Source organism: Poeciliopsis prolifica, unplaced genomic scaffold (assembly GCF_027474105.1).
Source record: "Poeciliopsis prolifica strain line A6 unplaced genomic scaffold, Auburn_PproV2 SCAFFOLD065, whole genome shotgun sequence".
NCBI classification, from domain to species: domain Eukaryota; kingdom Metazoa; phylum Chordata; class Actinopteri; order Cyprinodontiformes; family Poeciliidae; genus Poeciliopsis; species Poeciliopsis prolifica.
Window position 1 is genome coordinate 2223956 of NW_026562440.1, and position 22236 is coordinate 2246191.

The window sequence follows — 22236 nt, forward strand, 5'->3', positions numbered from 1 at the left end:
GTGCATTGCCTCTTTTGCTCTAAGAAGTAAAAGAAAGTCTGTCCAAGGTAACCAGAGTGAATATTTAATCGGTTCCAAAATGTTTAATTTTCCAACAAATAGAGATGTAATAATTTTACACTTCAGTAATACAATGGTTCAAAACTTTCTTCCCATCCACGGTCCTTAAAGGATTTGTTTGCTTTCAAATTTTTATGGTCTTTCAGAAAATTTCCACTTACTGATATTTACAAACGTATAGTCACATGATGTTAACAGTCCAGCTGGTAGAAAACAACTAGCTGAGTGAAAAATGTATGAGAAGCTGCTAACAGTGGGGTCAGAGCATTTAATCTGGCTTCAGATGTTTGCATCAAAAGGAAGACATGGGAGAGTTTGGCTGCAAATGCCAGAACTCAGGAATGCAGATTCACCTTCAACTCAGAGTAGAAACAATGTCGCCCTACGCAGCAAGGCAACCAACTTCACACTTAGCAGCATCAATTCACAACAATTATTCATTTGTTTGATCAGCTGTAAATTATTTCAAGTCATTTTTAGCTGTCTTAGGCCAAACAAAATTCAGCTTCTAACAGCCCAGAAAAAGAAAAAGTAAAACTCTTCCAGTACTCTGGGGCAAGTTGTAGGATACAGCTTTGACTGAGTTTTAACTATAAAAAATGGCTTCAACCCAAAGTAAAGTTCTGGAGAAAAAAAGGACGTAGGCAACTAGAAGAATCACATTATATCTGTACAGCAATTAAATGAAGCTAAACAGAAATTAGAAGTTTATGCCCCATTTCTCTGTTGCCTAAATAAAACAATCTTCTTTTAATAATTACTTAAAACTAAAGTTTGTAATACTCAATCATCCTGGCTCTGTCGATAGAATACATTGCATTATGTGACATTTCCAGATAGTCTCTATAAAACTTAGTTCCATCACGCCATCACTTTTGTACCAATTCAACCAAAACTGCTGAAGCTACACGAAAACTGCATCAGAGCCTTATTTTTCTTTCACATTGCAGACGCTGAAAATTAGGTTAAAGAACATCTTCAACGAAAATGCTTCAAGTATCATGGTTGGACTGAAAAGGTTTTCACTCAATCTCAGGAGTTGAAGTTGTATTGTGATTTTGGGGCGTTAGAGAACTGTTCGGGAACAAGAAGATATGACCAACTGTCATGGAGAAAATTAGCTCTTTGCCTAAAGGAAAAGACACTTCTCTTGGAAAGGATGTCTTTTTTTTTTTTTTGGAGTTCTTTGGAGACACTGGTTTTGGGACATGGCAATGGCCATTTTCGTCCACAGGAGAAAGAGAGTATAATATGGTGTTGCTAATCTCTCCTTTGGTTCAGTCTTCATAGCTCCATGATTCTCTGCCTCCTTCCGAGCGCTTCTCCTGTCTTCGTGGCTGTGGAGTCCAAAGCGTTCCAAAGCGGCGTCAGGCTACATCTGAATTTCAAAAAAGAAAAGGCAAAGGAATAAGAGCAAATAAATAAATGCAGTATAACTCACTAACCTAAAAATATGAAAGAATAAAGTAAATCTTTTTGAAAGAACAAGTGTTTCCTATACACACACATCTACAATCAAACAGTCCTGTACAATACATTTCCAGTCCAATTTTGTCATCTGTTTTCACATATGTTATCTTGAATATTAATAGTTTTACACACTTTGTACCAGACAACATAATCTAATACCATTTACAGTTATATTGGATGAATGCAACATTTGTGTAGGAAAAATATGTAAATACTGATGTAATTTTTGTCAAACGTGTCTGCTAGAAATTATTCACAAGCACCAACATCCGTATATTTCTATTGTAAGGTTGAGTGTACACGTTACATGACACATGTCCAACTGAAGGTGGTATAATAAGTCGTATTGACCTGGTCCCTGATGAGCTGATATGTCTTCAACTGCACTCAGAGGCTTTAGAAGACCGTTCTCCATGAAGGCTACGACAGAAACCTTACTCTCCTCTTCCTCCGTCTCCTGCTGCTCCTCTCCTTCGGGAGGAGACAACCTGGAATGTGAAGGCAGCGAGATCACCTCTTCGAACTCCCCGTCTCCCTGTCAAAACCAGAGTGGAAGTAAAAAAAAAACCTAATTTTAAATGTTGCCATCAGCGCTGTAATAAACAGGATAGAAGTGAAGCGGTACGCTACCGCTGGTCAGGGCGGCTCAGAGGAGTGGTGCTGGGTTGTGGGCTGAGGTCAGGTTGGTGACCGTTGCTGTTTGTCTGAGGCACGGTGGCTGCAGGTGCTGCAGGAGAACCAGAGCTCACTGATGGAACAAGAACAGTAGCTATCAGTAGCATCCTTCAGTCGAACAACAGAGGAGAGGTATTTTTGGGAGGAGAGGTGTTTCCTGTTACCTGCGCTGTCTCCGGTCCTGACTTTCTGAAGATGAGGGAAATGAGAATAAACATTTTGAAAGGTGTCTTAGGTGCGTTTTCGCTTTTTAACCAATATGTGCTTTTACCTTATCTGATGTGTCTGAGCGTCTGGTTCTCTTCATAATCTCCTCAAGTCGCTGCAGGAAGTAAGAAAGGAGATAATTTAATTCAAAAACATAGGTGATTTTTGGATGGACTATTTATTAGTGTTTGAAGACGTCACCTTTTTTCTCTCCAATCGTTCTGCTTCTTCCTTCTGAAAGTGCTTCTCCCTCTCCTGCCTCAGTCGCTCTGCCTCCTCCCTCAATCGAGACTCCTCCTCCTCTTTCTAATCCAATCACAGAGACAAGCATTGAGACAGAGCTCAGCTAAATTCAGCACCAACAGGCAAATCTCACTGAACCAGAATAATAATAGAAAATCATGCAATAAGAACATTAATGGAAAATACTCAGATGATAATATTATTGAAGATTAAAGCTGTTCTCTCCTCACTTGTGTCTTTTTTTATTTTTTCTTGCAATTGTGACATTTAATGTTTTAGGAAAAATGATGGTTTTCCAATTACTATGTTGGTCATGACATAACATTTCTGTGTAAAATATATTCTTAATTGACCATAAGTAATATATACTTTTTGATAAACTAAATGTTGTGTTTTCACACAAGTACTGATAATCATGGAACCAAAACAAAAAAGAAAAGATTGCTGTGTCCTTTGACCTGTTTCTGAAGTCTCTCTGCCTCTTCTCTCTCCCTCTGAAGTCTCTCTTCCTCAGCCTTTCTCTCCTCCTCCTCATGCCTTCTCCTCTCCTCTGCCAGACGCTGGGCCTCCTCTTCTCTCTTTGCTCGCTCTTCCGCTTTACGACGAGCCATCTCCTCCTTTGCTAATCTGAGCGGAGAGAAACAAATTACATCAACGCAAGTCAACCTGCAGCATCGGTGACACCAACAGATGTCCTCAAAGGGCCTCCGTACCTCGCTGCTCCTCTTGTTGCCTCCGTTCCTCCTCCTCTCTCTCCCTCTGCTCCCGGGCCAGTCGCCGTTTTTCGGCTAGGATCCGACTGGCCTCCTCTGGATCTGTGGTACCAGCTGACGGTTTCTGAGTTGGAGGACTGCTTATAGTCTCTAGAAAACATCATAAAAGAATTGTTGAAACAAATACATCCTTCCAGCATGATTTACTTCTTTATGACTGACCGTTGACTTCAGCTGGTGCCTCACTCGGGGGATTGTTCTCTCCCAGTGGCTGAGGTCTGGGTTGGGGAGGACTGAAAATCTTCGCTTCTTCCTCTTCTTCCTTTGGAGCTGCTGTTGGCGTTGAGGGTTGAGAGTGCTCAGGTGTGATCCTGACAGGTCGAAGGTTTCCGGGATCATCTGAAACTGAGATTTAAGTAGCTTGGGAGTTGGGGGACGTCCCAGTGTCTTTTGTGGAGGTCTGTGAGCAAACGAGAATAAAAATGATATTAGAAGCTAAGGTCAAAATAAGAAATTTATTCAAGCTTTATTGAATAAAGTTATTTTGCTCAATAAATTTTATTATTTATTATTCAAGCTTCATATTTGTTTTGGAGAGAACAATAGATTCATCTACCTGCCAGCAGAGGGTGGTGTTGCTTTGTTGGACTTTTTGCCTGAAGAAATGGTGGACTTATTGGGAGTAACGTCAGAACAGGAGCCAATGGAAGGGACAGGTTGCTCCAAGACTTCCTGATGCCATCACGCTCCTTATGCTTATACAAATTTTTAAGATGCAATGATAAAAAATATTAACATACACTTCTTTGTTTGCTTCATGTTCCCTCTGTATCTAAGCAAATTGGTACAATACCATGATAAAGTAATTACGTCTTACACAGCATGAAATAAAAAGTTTGGGGTCGTTACATACCAAATGAAAACTAACACAAAAACAAAGTAGACAATCATTGTGAGGCAGAAGGAAATGACACATGGTTTTCAAGTTTTACACAAATATAAAATTGAGGTCTGTGACATAGATATTTATCCAACCTCCTTAACTCTCATACCCCCAAATAAAATGAATCTATCCATCTAAATGGAGAGGTGAGAAAAGGAAGAAATCTGTGTCTGTTTGGAAAACATTTGTGCTAGGAAATATTCCTTCCATACCTGCGTAGTTCCTGTGGTCCTCCTACGAGCGGTGGAGGAGGCCGGCAACGTTTTCTCTCTGCTCAGGTTCCTGTCCTGGCTGCGACAGTGAGGGAGCACTTGGGCCTGCAGGGTCTTGAATGACATGGCGCCCATGGGGTGGCAGGAAACTGAGCGAGGACACACAGGCATGGCTACAGTGATGATGCACAAGGTGGAAGGGGAGGTTTGGAGTGTTTTGGAGGTATGATTCGGAACAGTGTGGGAATTTGTGGGACACCAGGAAAGATTTGGCGAAAAGGCACATAAAAATAAAGTTCAGAAGTAAAGGTGAACATGTAAGGAAGTTAGGTGAATGGTATGAATAAAGCCATGCATTTAGGGAGGTCAAACATAGGGTAAAAGGAATGAAAAGGTGATGTTTGGTAGTAAGGAAGCAGAAGAGAAAGAAGCTGTTAGTGCTACAGATTAGTAGAAGCACAACATGTATACAGACATCACCTAACACAAGAAACACCCAAAGAGGGAAACATATTTAGTTTATTATTCAATCAGGACAAGCTAGGCAGTATTACACATTACACACAACACAAAACTTAGAACCTATGCACAAACTACAACATGAAGAAAAAGCTAAAGTGCACATTTACACATTGTGTCTAATTTCAGGCCAAAGAGCAACGTGAAAAATAGACAGAAAGAACTTTGTTTAAGTCTGCAGGTGAACATAGGTGAACACTTTATCCCATCACTTCCCAACATATTTTCCTTAGTATCTCCTTTCTAACAAAACAAGGAACTTTACCAATGCATATTTAGAACCCAGAGCACATAGTAGTTATATGCGCACTCTTATGAATGCACCTTTCTAATTGATCTCGCTACTGGATATATTGGATATATTTTCTGGTAAACAACCAACATCCATGGTGACTGCTTGGTGGCCAATGCACAATCCTTTTAGAGCTTGTTCTGTTCTGAAATGCAAGGCTTCTGAGAAAACTACCCACATATGAAGTCCGATAGTCTGTTGAGTCAAGTCACTATTGTCAAGCTCTTTGGTGAACCCAGGTTTAGAATCACGGTCTGCAAACTTTGATGGAGCTTCATTTTATTTTATAACTCTATGAAATTTGTAGTTTTCAACATGAAAAAAGAACACATTAAAAATAGCATACAATTATTGTAAAACTACAATGCAAAGTTGTACAAAGTTCACACAGTAACTTTGCAAACGTTTTGCTATGGAGACGGGAGGAGCAGCCAACGCGGTCAATGGGTAAATACTTCCTAACCAGCTTAGACACCAGGATCTTGCGGTCTGCTTCAGTGCATGTGTTTGTTTACGTGTGTGTGTGTTTGTTTGTTTACGTGTGGGTGTGTGTGCGTGTGTGGTGACCAACAGTGAGCTTCGGGTGCCTGATACAGGCTGGTAAAGGCAGTTTGGGACAGTGTAATGCTTTAAGTCCACTCAAATCTTATTAACAATGAAAGCCCTCGAGGTCAAGAGACTCTGTTGAAATATTATCACTTATTTCTACTGTACAGGTGAATGCAAAAAGTCTTTCATCAAATTTAGGATAACCAAACGCCCCAGAGTGAAAGAACCATGGACTGGACTGTGTGTTACCTGACTGTTCTCCAGACAAGCTCATGGCACTACGACTCCGGGCCAGGTATGAGTGCGTTGGCTGCTGTAGACGGTTCACCATGCTGCTCTCCCATGGCGTCAGCGGGAGCCGGCGGAGTCCTGAATACAGACGCATGTAACACCTGAGCTTTGATAACAGCTAAAACTATTATCTACCCACTTATCAGCCCAAGCAGTCAAAGCAGATTATAAACCATTCGCAGGCCCAGCACATCTTCCCTTTACTTATCCAAAGTGAAAGGTGAACAGAAGTCAAGTTTAAACCATGGACACCCCATTGCATGCATTAAACTGGTAATTATCAGAGGAAGCAAACTCCTTGAAGTGAACAGCACACAAAAGCAAGATGAGGGCAGGGGAGAGATAACAGAAGGCTGCAGCATAAAATATCATAATGCAACATCGAATTACAAAACCAGACTTCCCAGGATTTTATACAAGCAGTTTAAATATCTGATCATAACTCCTCAATTGCTCACTGGGAACACATGTATAAATGATGTCCATGATAATCCTTTTATCCACTTTAACATCAGGCAAAACATGCAGTGTGGCAGGGCTGGCTTGGACCTTATTCAATGCTCTGGAAAAGTACTTTCACCCCAGAGTCCTTTTGGTTTTCATTGTTTTGGCACACTTCAATAGATCAAGCACATTTCAACGTCAGACAAAGATAACCTGAGTATAGGGAAAATTCAGTTTTTAGAACATGATTCCATTTATTAAGGAGTTGTAAGAACTTGTTTAATACCTTGCCACAGCATCTCAACAGGATTAAATCTGAAGTGTATCTAAGCCACTTCAAAATCTTAACACTGGACTTGCTGATATGAAAAATAGGCTTTGGACTATTTTTCCAAAAAGGTCTTTGGGAAGTTAGTTACTTTGAGTTATTTGGCCATAATTGGTTTTCACCTTCTCCAAAGATTCTATTTTTGTCTAATTTCTTTCGTCTTGGCAAGTCATGGTCATTTTCTCAAACTGAAGAAAGATGGGCTAGCAAATTTTTAAATTTCTTTTATGATCTCAAAGATAAACCAATGATGTGCTCTAGGAACAATTTTGGACGTCTGGCCACCTCTTGGCTTTTACTATTATTCCCTTTTTAGACTGATAGATATAAAGGTGCATCAATCTTTACATTTATTTAGAATGAGGCACAACATGTCACTTGCATTTTATTGACCAGTTGTATATTTAAGTAATTTCTTGACTCTATATGTCAGGCAGGCTGGTTTTGCTAACTTTTGTCCTTAATAAATGAATTACCACATAAAAAATGCTTTCTACATTTGCTCAGTTTATCTTTGATTGATATAAAAATTTTTAGCTCTATAAAATATGCAAAAATGAAGTAATGTAATGGGGTAAATACTTTTCTTAAGTATGCAGATAAAAGATAATAAGCTGAAAACTGAAGGAATGAATGCTCAATGCATAGTATTGTTAAACAATTTATAGTACATACATAATTTTTAAATATGGCCATTTATTGTTTTCTTTTTTTTTGGTATAGCAACTGAGGTATTGATGAAGGTTTTAAATGGAAATAGCAGGCGGAATTAACATAATAATATAAAATATGGCATTTTTTTAGCCATGATGCATATACAGCATTCCCATAAAAAAACACACATAAAAAAACAGGATTATCCTACAGAGGATTATAGAAAGGGGTTACATTGGAGCCCAAATCTAGTGATTAAATACTCCAGTGTAAGCATGTGCTCATTCACAATACAGTGAACTGTAGTGAGTTGTAATTTAAGCATAATCTGCAATCAGAATGCAGACATCCATCGGTTAAATTTAAAAGAACTATCTTTTTTTTTACTTTCATTTGCAGTTTTCAGCCCATGATCTTATCTGCTCTGTGCATTATAACACAAGCAGTCAAAAGTGCCCTTAGTGAAACCTGTGTTTTTGTGCTGCGTGGTCTTCCCCTGATGTAGGCGGGATTTGGACTGAGCTTTGCTTATTACAGGGGTGGAAGCTGTTCTCATCTGTAAGCCTGTCAGTAACATATAAACATCAAAGGAAACATGATGTTTGAAACTTTGCACAAGAAAAAATACTTCAAAAACAATAAACAGTTTAAGAAACACCACTGAGAGTTCGACTATATGATCAATATTCCCCAACCTGTTCAAAAAGTATGTTACTGTAAACAACGTATAACTGGGAAAACAAATACATTTTTACATGTTTTGGTCTTTCATCCATACAAAGCTCTACCATATATCACTAAAAAAATAACTCAATAAATTCCAATTCCCATCATAATTTCTGTACACTAACAGCAAGCCAAATATTCTATTAACTTTCACAACAAAGATTTAGCACAATCCAACTCTCAGCTAAAAGTCATATGGAACATCCCAACAACAACAAGTGTGAAAGCAATTTAAATAATAAATAAAAAGGAAACAAAGATATAAGGAGGTGACATATGCATGTCATAATTTTCATTACCTCTGTCTGGTGAGTGCAGCAGTGTGGCAGACGAGGAGGAGAGGCGCTTGGTAATGATGTTATCTGTGTGTTTGGATAAATTCACGGTGGACACCGACCTTCTGTCAGCATCTAGAATCAAAATGAGAACAATTAATTAATGATAGCAACCAAAAGGAATTGAGACTTGACCCAGCAGGCTTTACGTTTCTATACATTTATGAATTAAGGTTAGAACTGGAAAACTACAAACTCCTAAAAAATAAATGAATTAGTGCTAAATGGAAATATTGTGTCTTTGCGATACGACTTTGGGTAACGTGGTGCACTGCTAACCAAATACTAACGATGTCGCCCACATTGGTTTACATGTGTACTAATGAACACATGTAGTATACTAGTGCTCTAAAACTAGCCAGCTAACTGACACAGAGCTATAATATTCACAGTGGGACGTCAATCCGTATCTGCGGTAGAAACTGAAAGCACTTTGCATGTGCTCCAGTCCAGCAAGGTCGAGTGGACAGAGGAAAGCAGACTCCACAAAACCTGAACCAAGAAAGAGCAAAGACGAGATATAGAGCAGGAAATGAGTCAGAGAGAAGTTGAACATGAGAATGAAAGAGAGAAAGACAGGGAAGGTGGAGAAGGGTGTGAGTAAGCAGTAACAACAGAAGGCAGCGAACCTGAAAAGTGCAAAAATAAACATAATAGAACAATTCTGACAAGCTGAGGCGGCTGGAAAAATGTGTGATTTCTGTGGCAGACTTGATGTGTTTGTACAGGGCCTTTGCGGGTATGATTGTGCTTCAGTACCAGTTGGTATGCTTGGAGTGTTGGTGTGCAGTGCTCCTCCCCAGGACCAGCGGTTTTGCTTTGGCCTGGTTTTCTGGCTCCGCTCCAGCGTGCGGCGTATCACTGCCTCATGACGCACCTTCAGTCAGAACAACAAGAGAAAATCCTCAATGTGGCAACTTCTTAGGCTTTGAACAAGCACAATATAATCTCTTCAGTCTCTGTGGTAGTGAAGAAAGTGTTTTTTTACACTAGTTTTATGGCTGCATGAGATATACCAAATAAATTAGGAGGCAAATCGTCTAAATAACACTTGTATCTCAGACAAATAGAAATGGGAGATGCAATGCAAAAAGGAGCAATGCAAAAAATAAGGAAAAAGTACCTCAAAGTTATCACTTCAATTAGAGATGAAATTTAGTGTAATTTAACCAGGGTGAGTATGAGTCATAAAAGCCTCAGTATAAAATGCTACAGTTTAAATTTCAGCATCAACATGTATGTGGAGCATTGTTGAAACATAAAAAAACTTGAAACCCAGTCTGTACAGTTGAAATCAGAAGATTAAATACACCAAATAAAAAGGTACGAACATATTCTTTCTCATACTTGTCTTGTTTTAGGTCAGTTAGAATAACCAAAATTATTTATATTTGCTAAATTCCAGAAAACTTATCCAGGACAACTTTCAGAGATTTTCTTTCTAACCGTATCTGATTTCCTCACTATAATCCTACAAGGTCAAGCAAGTGTACACAATTAATGGATGAAAGTATATCATTTGTTGAACTTATTTTATCCAAACAGATCAGATTTGATGTCAAAAAATATTTATGACATTGCAGTTTTTTATAACTTATGAGGCCTCCATAATGGTTGTCACTCTTATTTATCTTTTCTTACTCTCAGATGAGGCTTGTCAAGCATACAAAAACCAAACAGATGTGTACCCGGTCCTCCTCTTGCTTTTGCCTTCGCTTCTCCTCCACAGCGGCCCTTCTTTTCTCCTCTTTTATCCGCTGCTCTTCCAGTTTTTTCTTCCTCTCCTCCAACTGTTTCTCATAGTGCTGCCTCGCTCTCTCCTCGCGCGCCTGCCACTGGGCTTCCTTGGCAGCTGCATGCACGTACGCACAGACAAGATGGAATTTGACTTGCATAATTAAATTCACACACATACATGCACATATCAACAAGGAGAAGGGTCAACTGCACTTCCTGTGAGAATGCTGTAACTTCCAGCACAAAGTAAATCCTTATATGAAGCCAGATCTTTGACTTATGTAAAACATGTCCAGCATGTGTAACAAACAGCTTTTGACTTTTCAGCCTTAATAAGACCTGCCTGATGGACTGCCGTATTATGTAAGGTAGAATCCATGGCAACTGGGTGCCTAGGTTCACCCTGGATTTTATGTAATATCCAGGGAAACCGGCACTTCACAGCTGCCAACCAAGTTCAGCCACAAAATGTCAGGAGAGAATAAAGAAGAACAGCCACAGATTCACTTTAAGGTGCCTTAAGACATAAATTTCCTTCTGAATGTCTTTCAAACACATGAAGATAAAGAGTGCTCACCATTCTGTTTTTCCTGCTCCTCCCTGCGCTCACGGGCCAGCCTCTGTCTCTCATCAATCTTGTTAAAGAGCAACGAGTCTGCAGAACAGTTTAGTAGTACTATTAGCAAGTCTTCCCTTTCGAAGGGTAAAACTGCCAAGAGAAATGAGCAGTTTTTTTTTTTATTTGTTTTGTGTTTTTCAGTAAAATGAATTTATTCTAAATGAATTACCTGTTTTGGTAGCAGCATAATTACTTGTGTTTTTGCTGGTGGTCCGATTAGGAATGGGAGGGGGTATAGGTGTCCCAGCGGGGGAGTAGGTCTGCCCAGAGGCTGAAGATCCTCGACCATCCTCAGACCTATACTGGGAGTAAGATGCTGAGAAGAAAAACAGGTTGGCATCAAGCACTGAGCAAAGAGACAGAGATGGAAAACAAACAAACAAAAAAACTAGGACCATAAAACAAGTGGAGATTAATTGGTCCAACATGGAAAAATTAAAAATCATCCACAGGCATAAAAGTTTCATGTCGTATTGACACGTCAGAATTCAAAGCTCATTTCAGTGATTTTACTGTCATGGTAATGGACTTGTCCAAATGTAATTGCTTAACTAATCACTAATAGGAATGATTGATAATCTTTAGTCAGATTTCATGAGTTGTGAATTATTATAGTACAACGATAGAGACTTGTATGTCATAATCCTGAATACCAAGATCAAAAATCTCGATAAAATGTCTCTCTTAAACAGAGATGTACTTAGTTTTTCCTGAACAATTTCAAATTTTCACAAAGGTCTGATCTACCAATTCCAATTGTTAATGTATATCACAGAATGAAAAAAATAATGCATCATGAGGTATGCATACTTTTGAAAGCTTTTGAAAAATAAAAAGAGGAAAGGTCCTGCATTCAAATTCCCACTTGGGGTATTTCTGCATGGAGTTTACATGAAAGCATGAAAACTCCATGCATGATGTATTCTAATACACCTAAGCCATACGGTAGCTGCTTTATAGTCCAAAGGTCCAAACAAAAGAGAGGTGTGTTTATATGTCTGGAACATGCTTGCAGCAATAAATCTAAGATTTGTAAAAACAAGCACATCTTATGAACTGTGTGAATAAAAGCAGACTAAAAGTGTGCCTGTGGTTTCTGTTACATGGTTGCGGTCTCCTGACAGAAAAAAAACCCCAAAACATTATTCAATATTCATGTTTTTTTTATAACCAGTGTTCACTCCTCATAGAGCTGAGCTATTGATTGTTGGTTCTATTGGCTCCTGGGTGACTTAGCTCTTAATTTTAGCCATTTGGACACAAAGCTTTATTTAAAATGTGCTAAAACACATTATAAATAAAAGCATTAAAACAACCCTTTGAGTTGTAACATTAGTGCCATTAGTAAATTAAGAAGACAAAAACAGAGTTATGTAAAAATATTTGTGTGGAAGAGGCAAATGTCACAATTCATTCAATTCCTCCAAGCCCAACTAAAATAATACACTTCAACACTCATGTGGGCTTCCTATCTTTTCAGCAACGCCACAGCTTGTCTAGTAATTACCCACAAGAGGAGCAAAGTACAAATTTTATATCTGCTTTCACCAGTGTCTAAAGTTAGACAAAGTGTCTATTTAAAACTCCTGATTCTCAATTTCTTGTGTACTTTCAAGCATCTGATGTCGCTGACTCCACCCAGAAAGGCTCGGCAGGGTGGAGTCAACCCTGCTGACTCCACCCAGGCTTGGAGTTTTACACGAATTTACAAAAAGAGTCGAGAAAAGACATCAGGTCATAGTTGACTGAGTATTGTATGTCACCATGTATGGGGCAGCTGCAGAGGTGTGTACACAAGCATTCACAGGTCTGCATTGCCTCAGGTACATGTGGTCATAGCGACTATTATTACAACAAGAAAGGCAGCACCAGGACTTTGTTCGTACCTGAAAATCACTTTCCTCAAATAAAAGATCGGTTCAGAAAGGAAAGGATCATTTCCCGCAGCTCAATATTTAACTTTATATTTGTCTAGAAGCCCCTCATTATGAGCTTGGCATGATATTAAAAAAAATGTGCAAGAGAATATATATTTGCTTTTCTGAGGTCATCAAGAACATCAAGAAGGGGGTGGGGAGCAGCACTCCACCACAACTGGCAATTTGTTTTGATTCCTGAAGCTTTGAATAAACCTCGTTCAATGTCCCATTCAAATCTGTTCCCTCATAGCCAACTTTCCCCGGCTCTTTATTCCCTCAACTTATCCAGGAAAGGTCAAAATCAGATAAGATAAAACCTGTTGATCTCATTTTAGAGTCTGTCCAAAAAGGCCTTCTCCTAGTGAGAAATTTGTGAAATGTATATCTAGAGTTAAGAGAAATCCTTACATGTCCAAAAACCTGTCTGTTAAGTAGAGTAACTTAAGAGAGGGAAAAACATTAGTCTTGTCTGAACTAACTGATTGGGTCCTTTCTTATTGACAATGTCTAGTTTCCTTTGAGGTTTGAGCTACCTATTCTGATCCTAAAACATCAAACGGAAATTTATGCTACAGGTTTTTTTGATAGATGTCATAATTTTGAATCTGCGTTATCTTAAACGATCCATCAAAGCATATATTGGTAAGATGTATAGTAGTTGATTTTTATTGTGTGCCCTTAAAGGGAAACAGTTCTGGCCTCTGACCACCTGATTGGTGCATCCTTACTTTAACCTTCTCCTGAATAGATGTGAGGAATAAGCCACTTTATTCTTGGCCAGCAGAATTCAAATATAATTCAACACACTAGACTGCAGTATGAAAGAGCTGAGTGTTGTCATTGTTAAAGTCCACAATTACTTATCATAATAGTTAGGCTACTTCCCTTAGCTTTGCAGTAAACCAAGACAAGAAGCTTTCTGTTTTCATGCATCATATACTGTGCTAATTTTTGTTCGTTTGTACACATTCTTCGCTAGGCCCCTAAACCTAGAAGGGTGGCAGTGTTTACGAGATGAAAAGTAGCAGCATGTTTTTCAGACTGGATTTTGAATAGTGTTACGTATTAAGGTTAGAAATCAAAGCTCTGAAATTATATTTGCCAAGGGTCAGCTTTGAAGACAAAAAGTAAGTTGAGAGTGTCTCAAAGTGATTGGAAAACACTATCACCAAATACAGTGGAGTTTGTGTGAATGGATTCACCAAGAAGTGAAAGCTTAAATAAACTGTATTTGGAGTGCAGCATTCAGAACAGGAGGTGCTTTATGCCCCTCTCAGCTGTTGTTAAAACAAATGGACAAAGCTAAGTTCGGAAGCTGTGTGCATCATCCAAAAGAAAGCTACGCAGAGGTAATCAAATATATATGTGAACAAGCACTTGCTTAAAACATGAGACTATATTGAGCTAAATACATATTTAATGAGTTACAAATCCTACTAACTCAGTGTAGGATTTTTATGCGACATCCTACTCCTCCCATTAATTCAACTATTATGCACCAACACCACATATTTTAGCCAGTTGAAATAATCTGCTGCTCCAAATGTTAATTTTGTTACCAACTGGTTAAAGTTCTTAAACTGATTATTGAACAGAAAGAAAAAAAGAGGAAATACAGAAACAATCATACAGTCTCCACAATGTATTCCTGAGAAAATTTTACACTTTTACATACTTAAGTTCTTAATACAATTTTTATGTAAAAATACAGAATAAATTAAGTGAATTTACTGCAAAATTAAGCTTTAAACACAAAGTCTGCAAAAAAAGATCAGATGGACAAATCAATGGCCATTTCAGACAGAGAGACAGAAACTAGAGTGTAGAAATAATTTTTTTCTGTACTTTTATTTTTCCACGTTTTATACATGGAAAACATATGGAATGACAATACTATTATTATTGCAACATTGAGCAATATCATTTTTGAATTTATCCCCATAAGATGAAGCAATATTATCCATTAAAATGAAACACTTAAACATCAATCCAAACATTGCCTTAAATTTCTGCTTCAAACTTGAACGTTCACCTGAAATTTATGAAATCCATGTAGTAAAAACCCAATAACCAAAAGCGCTTGAGTATTTGATGCCAGACTAGCTGGCAAGAGAGAGCCATTATCTCTGCAACCTGACCTTGGATAACCAAAAACCAAGTGATGGATACCTTATAACAAATAAGTGATTAATAATAATAACAATAATAACATCAAACTGTTGGTACAAATAGCATATTTTTAAAACAATCAGTCACAATAAGCTCTCCACTGATCTGCTATACTTTCAGCATAGCCGTGTCCTTTCTGAGGATCACGCAAAGCATCTGTTTCAGAGATCACTGAGTCAACAAACCTCAGATAGCCCAAAGTGTATTTGCTTGCTTGTTTAACACCATTCGCAAATACATTAAACCTGCTATACAGTGTAATTGGACCTTCTCCCAGTAGAGACGTCCTGTAACCAGGTCCACTTGTCAATGCTGCTCTGAGGCTTTCAACATTTTTCTTTTTTTAAAACATTCAACTATCTGAGTTAAGTAGTGAACTACATTACAAAGCATCAAAAGGGATGGCTTCTCAGAAACTGGATGATTGTGGTTTGTATTTAAACTGACAATTTAAGTGGTGAAAAGGATATTTTTGCTTTGCATCTCCAATTTTACTTTTATTTTCTCGTGAAAATTAACTGTATTTATCACCCTTCATATCTGTCTGTGGTTTCAGTGATGAAAATCAGTTGAAAATAATTAAAATTGCACATGACTTTAGCCCGACAGCATTCATGTACATATAGAAGATTTGTTAATTTCATGAAGAGTTCAATTTTTGGAGACACAAGATTTTTTTCACAGAATATAGTACAAAAATCTCCAGATGGTAATGAGATTTTGGAGAGCTAAAAGCAGAATGCCCAGTGAAAGATACGGTCAAAGTGCCTACTTTAACTTCTTACCATAATAAAACCCAATCTTATGCCCTTTCATTCCTCTTTTCCACAGTTCCTATCGTCATCTATTGATTAATCAAAATACAATACAATTGTATTGAATACAGGTCCTCCAGTTGGTCAAAGCACAGGGTTTTACCTGAGTTGTTCATAATGTCAGATGTATTAATCCAAATGTGGGACCTCTGACCCTGCCTGGTCTGTCCACTTCGGTTAGATCAATCACAGGGTTGGCAGCAAGGTTCCTACTTCCTGAAAACATTCTTCCCAGCAGAATCTGAGCTCAAATACAAAGTCCACAGTCCAGGTAGAAACCAAAAGGAAAACTCCTCCATTCCAGTTTTTCTACATTAGATTTAGAAAGCGAGCGAGGTCAGTCGGTGTCACCGCTGTTGACTCGCCAGTCCCCATCCTTTTGTCTGTGTGTGCATGTGTGTGTGTTTATGCGCTTTGTATGAATATGTGAGATATAAGTGAGAGTGTGACTGTTTAATCTGGCCCTCCCGCCTCCTACGCTCGTTGTCTGTCTGTCTGCACACCCTCCCCACCCCAGTCTATCTGCATTCATCGGCAGTCAGATTAAATGGTCAGAGTTGGCGATTAATGCTCTGCCGTCCAGGCCAGTGGGTAACAGGCAGGCACAGTGTGCAGCTCCTTCTTTCCTTGCAGCCTGAGAGGATTAGCTGCTGCTAATGCTAAGCCAAACTGTAACCTCCAAACACCGGAGTGGCAAAGGGGGCAGGGTTGAGAGTATTCCTTTATAGCTCTGGAATGGGCATTCGGTTCTGGACGAAAGGTGCAACAACAGACGTTTTTATAATTTTGTGCTCCGAGCTGCATTGTCTTGCATACATAGTTCAGATGAAAAGTAAGAAGGCTCTCACAAACGAGGTCATTTTTGCATAAAATGACCTCGCTCATTTTATGCAAAAACAAAAATCAGACTGAAAGTTTGCCATCTTACGTTTGTCAAGAGATTTCTCAAAGGCTACCTTATCATACTTTTGAATTGTCCACAAAGTTTGTGACTCAAGTTAAAGGTGATATTACTTCATCTGATAATTTTCTGTGAAAATACTTGCAAAGCAAGTTAAACAGTCAAAATACAATAAATCAAAACTTTCAGCAGTTCTTTCCATTTAAAACATAGAGTATGTATTGAAAATAGTTTTAACTGTGTTTTTACAAATTTTCTGTCATGTTTCACCCTCAAACTACAGTGTATTTTATTGGGAAAACAAAGTCGGTAGTTGTAACAGGGAAAGACATCTGCTGAAACCTTTCCCCATTTTAGTTGCAAAATAGATCAGTTCAATCAAAGGATGGAGTCAGTGAAAAACAAGCAAAAGAACAGATTTTGCTGTACATTTTTAACCAAATGTAGGTCTGGGCACCTCAACACTCAAATTTGTTAAGATCTAAAATTTGCCATTGTTGCTCTGGCTATAGATTGAGGCTCAGCCTGATGGAGTGACAGCACCAGTTGCAGTCTCTAACAGGTTTTTCTTCCAATGTTGATATGCATTTAGTTCAGTTCATCTTATAACTTGTGCTATTAAAAAAAAGCCTCCCTATGGAATTATTCTGCAACCACCATGTTTGACAGTGGTAATGTCATGTTCAGGGAGATGCATTAATTCTCGGCCACTACTATTGTCAGTTACGGTATTTTGTGACCGTAAACAGGTAAAAGCTGTAATTCCAGCCTCTTCCTAAAAGGTATCGCCCCAAAATACTTAACTTTTGAAGACCTCCAAATTTTAAGAGAATGTCCCAGCAGTGCACATTTCTTACTGTTGGGGGGTGTTGACAGACCTCTTTGCTTACAAACGCATTACCATCACATACACGGAGGAAGCACACTGCACCTCCGCTCTCATCTCTGCTGTCCTTGTCTTGACCTAATCTTGCAGGCTCAGCTCATTTTCTTTCTTGCACAAACAAAAGTGTCCATCATCACAGACCCTGTGCACCAATGGTGTCTGCAAAGGGCAGGCTAATCCAAACCCCATAAAGCAAAGTACAGCAAGATATTTTACTTTTGAGTATAAATATAATGAGCCATACAGTAAAAAGAAAAAAGAAGTGCGCAAATCTTTTGGTACGTCACATTTTCAGAGCATCTGCAGCTCTGACTCTCTGGAGAATGCTCAAAGTTTCCTCAATTCAATTATAAACTCTTTGTCCCAGATAATGCTCTTAATTTAGATACATTAATGCACACTCAAACTTGCACGGCCACATTGGACACCCATCAGTTGACTTTCCTTCATACCTCGTTTCTTTTTCCTGCCAGCCTCCCTCCGTCTCTGTACCTCCTCTTCCTCAGTGATGGTAAAGAGTGGTTGAACCGTCAGCCGGCTGCCTCTCTTCCTCAGCTTCCTCTTGTCTCTGGGTGATCCACTTCCTCCACCTCCTCTTGCTTCCCTATCCGGCATCGCCTGCCCTGTTGCAACCGCTCGAGCCCCCAGGCTAACTCACCCGAGCCCTGCCCATCCCATCCCACCCAAAGGAGATAGGGAGCTGTTCCAGAGGACTTTGGAGGTCAGGGTCACCCCTAACAATGCTCTTCTTCAGAAAGATGTAGGTGTCTAACAGATAAATACCCACAACCATGTGAAACAAGCTACTTTAAATCTAAAAAGGTTTTCAGATGATACAAAAATAATTTTGAGGACAGCCAAAGAACGGCAAAAAATGATGAGTCAAGAATAAACCCAGTGCAATGCAGAGAAAGGAACAAACAGAGCAGCTCAGAGGACCAGCGAGCAGAGAGCGTGAGGATGAGGATGAGCTCTGGTGGTGTGGCTTAGAAAAGAAGACTTAATCCACAAGACTGGTTCCGCAGAGGTCTACAAGAACCGCACAAGTGACTCCAGCACTCCTCAGGAGGATGCTGCATCTGCTGTCTCCACATACACCGCCACCTCCCGTCTTTATAGTCCCCCCACTAGATCTCATCTGCAAATCTGCCAGGAGAATTACATCACATAGCAAATCCTTCTACTGTACGAAGATATGCGCACACAGGGATGGGGAGAATAAAAAGAGGTTGGGAGAGTCGATAAAATATTCAGTGCAGCTCCAGTAGTGGAAGGTGAGCCAGCACAACGTAATGGGTTTCCCTGACAACAGCCGCACATGGACCAGTGACACAGTGCAAAAGTAGGAGTTTGACAGGTGGACGTCAGAGAAAAGAAGCACAGTTTGCTGATGCTACTCGAAGAATAATGCAGTACTGGAGCCATTGCTTTGGCAGGAGTCCAGAGAGCACATGGTTTATGGCTCCACCCACTGTCTCCACTTAAAGAGAAATCATATTATTTTTATGTGGGCCGGTTTCTGGTAGCAAATTATGCTCGACTGATGTGTGTATATTCAACCTGTTCTTTTATGTTCCCATAAAACTGAAGAGTGCCGACCACTTCTGGCATATTCTCCCACACCCATAAAACAAAGAAACAAATGAGCAAGCAAATTTAAAACAAAATACATAAAAATGTTGCTGTTGTTGATGCTACTGATAAAAAAATAAAAAAATTTAAAAAATCCAAAAATACTTTTAATAAGTATTAACTCTGGGTTCCCCAGTCTGCTTGTATTTTTTTTTTTTCAGATTTGTATTCATTATTTAAAGAAACAAAACAAGACGGAATAAAGGCTGCTTTTCTTTCTACTTCACAATTATGCTGCTACTCACATACAATCTTAATATAAAAAACAAACATTTATATTTTATGAGGCAAAATGTGAAAAGTTGTAACGACCGTGAATACTTTATACGTCTGTGAAATCAAAATGCTTAATGAGTAGTTTGTCATTGGAGCTGTTCATTTAATATCTCTTTGAAAGGAACTTTTTCCAGTTATAACAATATGAAGGAATTCAGGCCAATAGTTGCAGCCTCATCTCCTCAGAGAGCATGTGCTGCACAAACACAATCATGGACGAGCGATCTGATCTTTGTCCCCACAGGACACAGCAGTGCTGTAAGCCTACACCTGACTTTAATGTGATAGGCTCTGCAACACGCCCTTCTCACTCATATTCAGTGTGGCAATAAGGCAGGAGTACGAATAGGATTTTTACATAAGAAAGATAAATGAAGTTCATTATTGAGTGTGGATGTATTGATGCTGGGATTTTACAGTTAACAAAAATGTATATCTAACATTCCTACAGTGAATCTGTTATAACTGGAAACTGAAAGACAGGAAGGACTAAATGGAAGAAAGAGGAAAGCACACAAGAAAAGAGGGTTAACAAAATGAAATAAGGGGATAGAAAAGGACAAAAGGGAGGAAGTGTTAGGACACAAGGAAGGAAAGGAAGAAGGAAGGGCTTGAATGAGTAAAATGAGGAGGAGAAGGGAACAGAAGAACTAAGGCAAAGAGGAAAGGCAGTAAAGGAAGAAAAGAAAGAAGGTAGAGCTCAAGTAAGATGAAATAAAACATATGAAGGGAAGGATGGATACAAAAAAGGTGTAGGACAACAAAAGAAACATAAGATGAAAAGAAGAATATACTGAAGAAAGGAAAAGGAGTTGGGGCACAAGGCAGGTAGGCAAGGCACCAGGAAGGAAGGATATAAGGAAGGGAAAAGGGAAGAATGTTTTTAAGGAAGAAAGGGAGGATGGAGAGATGCAAAGAGTGAAAACAAATTATTTTCTCATGCACCATTTCCCTTTTCCATATAGAGGCTCTTCTCTCTGCCCGCTCTCTGTCTGATTACTGTCAAATAAAAGCCAATAGAACCCAAAAAATTCCTTAAAGACAAAACAACAGAAAAAAAACAGAAATTAAATTCTATCTTTGGAGCCACCTCCTCTACACCATTTGAATTTTCTCATCAGAACATCATTCAGGTTCACAGAAAGTCTTAAGCATATTAATGGACGGAAATGAGGCCATTAATAGTGGAGAAACTACACTTCCCTTGCATTAATGTATTGACTTTTAGAACTAAAACTAATTATGCTTAAGCCAACACTGAATGCACATTCATAGCATCAGGGCGTAGGCTTTGGGGTTGTATTCAGAGTAAAAACTTGTTGTTGCTGCAGTTCAGTGGGTATCGAGCTGACGTTTTCACGGCACAATGATTGAGTAAAAATACCACAGCTTCATGGACTCATCATATTTACAAATTCAACTAGTCCTAATCCAATTCATTTATTTTAAAACAGAGAAATAACACATATAACTTGTTCTGCTAAATTAGCATGATGCTACCACCTGCATGTTTTTGTCTGTTTCAATAGCATCACTACCAGGGTATGGGGGGTCTTTGCAGCCAAAAATATTGAGAGACACTTTTATTTTGTGTATGTATAGACATAGTGACCACTGTGTTGTGAGAAGTTTAGTAAACCAGGAGCCTTAAGTTTTTAAAACCTTGTATTCCTCGATACAGGAAACCAAATGGTTGGGCATTATTTGCAATGACTGAAAACATTTTATTCACAGACACATTAAGACTGTCTGTAAATAAAAGGTTAGGAATACAAGTAACAGCTGTACTTTCACATAAACTTAAGATCATAATGGCAAAAAAAAAAAAAAGAAGTCTTTGATTTATTGCCCTTCATTCGGTTAACTTATCATATTTCTCAATTTATAGTTTTGACGTGTTTATTTTTGTTGTCAAAATACTGCACTAATAGTGGAAAATAGAAATGGACTGGAAGTGATTCATGCTGTGAAATGACACGCTAATCTTCATTTGTAAATCCGTCCAAACAGAAAACGTTATGACACGACACACTACGGAAGACAGAACAATGACAAATCCGAGTCATGGAGTCACAGCAGGTAGTACACTAACAACAGATAATAACAAGCACCTGCTCAATCCCTATTAAGAGGGGTGTGGCTACATCAGGGGCGCCGGATTCATTTTTAAGGTTAGGGGACAAATGGGGTGTTTCCTCACCTCTGTTTTGAATGTAGGGCGTGCACACTTGTTCAATTGATATGATGGCACCTGTCAATCAATTCATTGGGTTTGTCGCAATTTTGTCCCAAAGTAAACAGTAAACATCCCTTGCCTGGAGGGCAATGTTTTTTGGGTCTGCCATGCGCTGCGGTCTGGCTAAATTTGAAAACTGTTTGCTATTTAATGCGCTGCGGTCATAGAAAATTGGTGGGAAATAACAGTAATACAATGGATGTCAAATATCCTCCAGCGATGCCAATTTAGAGCAGCAGGACAACCTAATGGTGCCGGCGCATCTTCACGTTACGGTGCAGCAGCGCAATCTGGATGCTGTGGGCCTAAAACCAAAAGGCAGCGCAAATATTTGCTGCAAGTTCCACAAATTGTGTGGGAAAGAGATGTCTGAGTGGGACAGACA

General features: G+C 39.0%; 1 protein-coding gene across 1 annotated transcript; it reads right to left on the reverse strand.

Moving 5' to 3' along the window:
- Nucleotides 1-1196: 1196 nt before the first annotated feature.
- Nucleotides 1197-19119, reverse strand: LOC129351235 (ensconsin-like). The gene is given in 22 exon segments (XM_055020130.1): nucleotides 1197-1438; nucleotides 1882-2061; nucleotides 2156-2278; nucleotides 2370-2394; nucleotides 2477-2527; nucleotides 2614-2718; nucleotides 3114-3277; nucleotides 3369-3518; nucleotides 3591-3776; nucleotides 3779-3828; nucleotides 3985-4051; nucleotides 4054-4123; nucleotides 4524-4696; nucleotides 6133-6252; nucleotides 8069-8164; nucleotides 8626-8736; nucleotides 9052-9153; nucleotides 9421-9538; nucleotides 10350-10513; nucleotides 10976-11053; nucleotides 11187-11333; nucleotides 18160-19119. Coding segments are annotated over 22 exon segments (2454 nt in total). The 5' UTR covers nucleotides 18323-19119; the 3' UTR covers nucleotides 1197-1427.
- Nucleotides 19120-22236: the final 3117 nt, after the last annotated feature.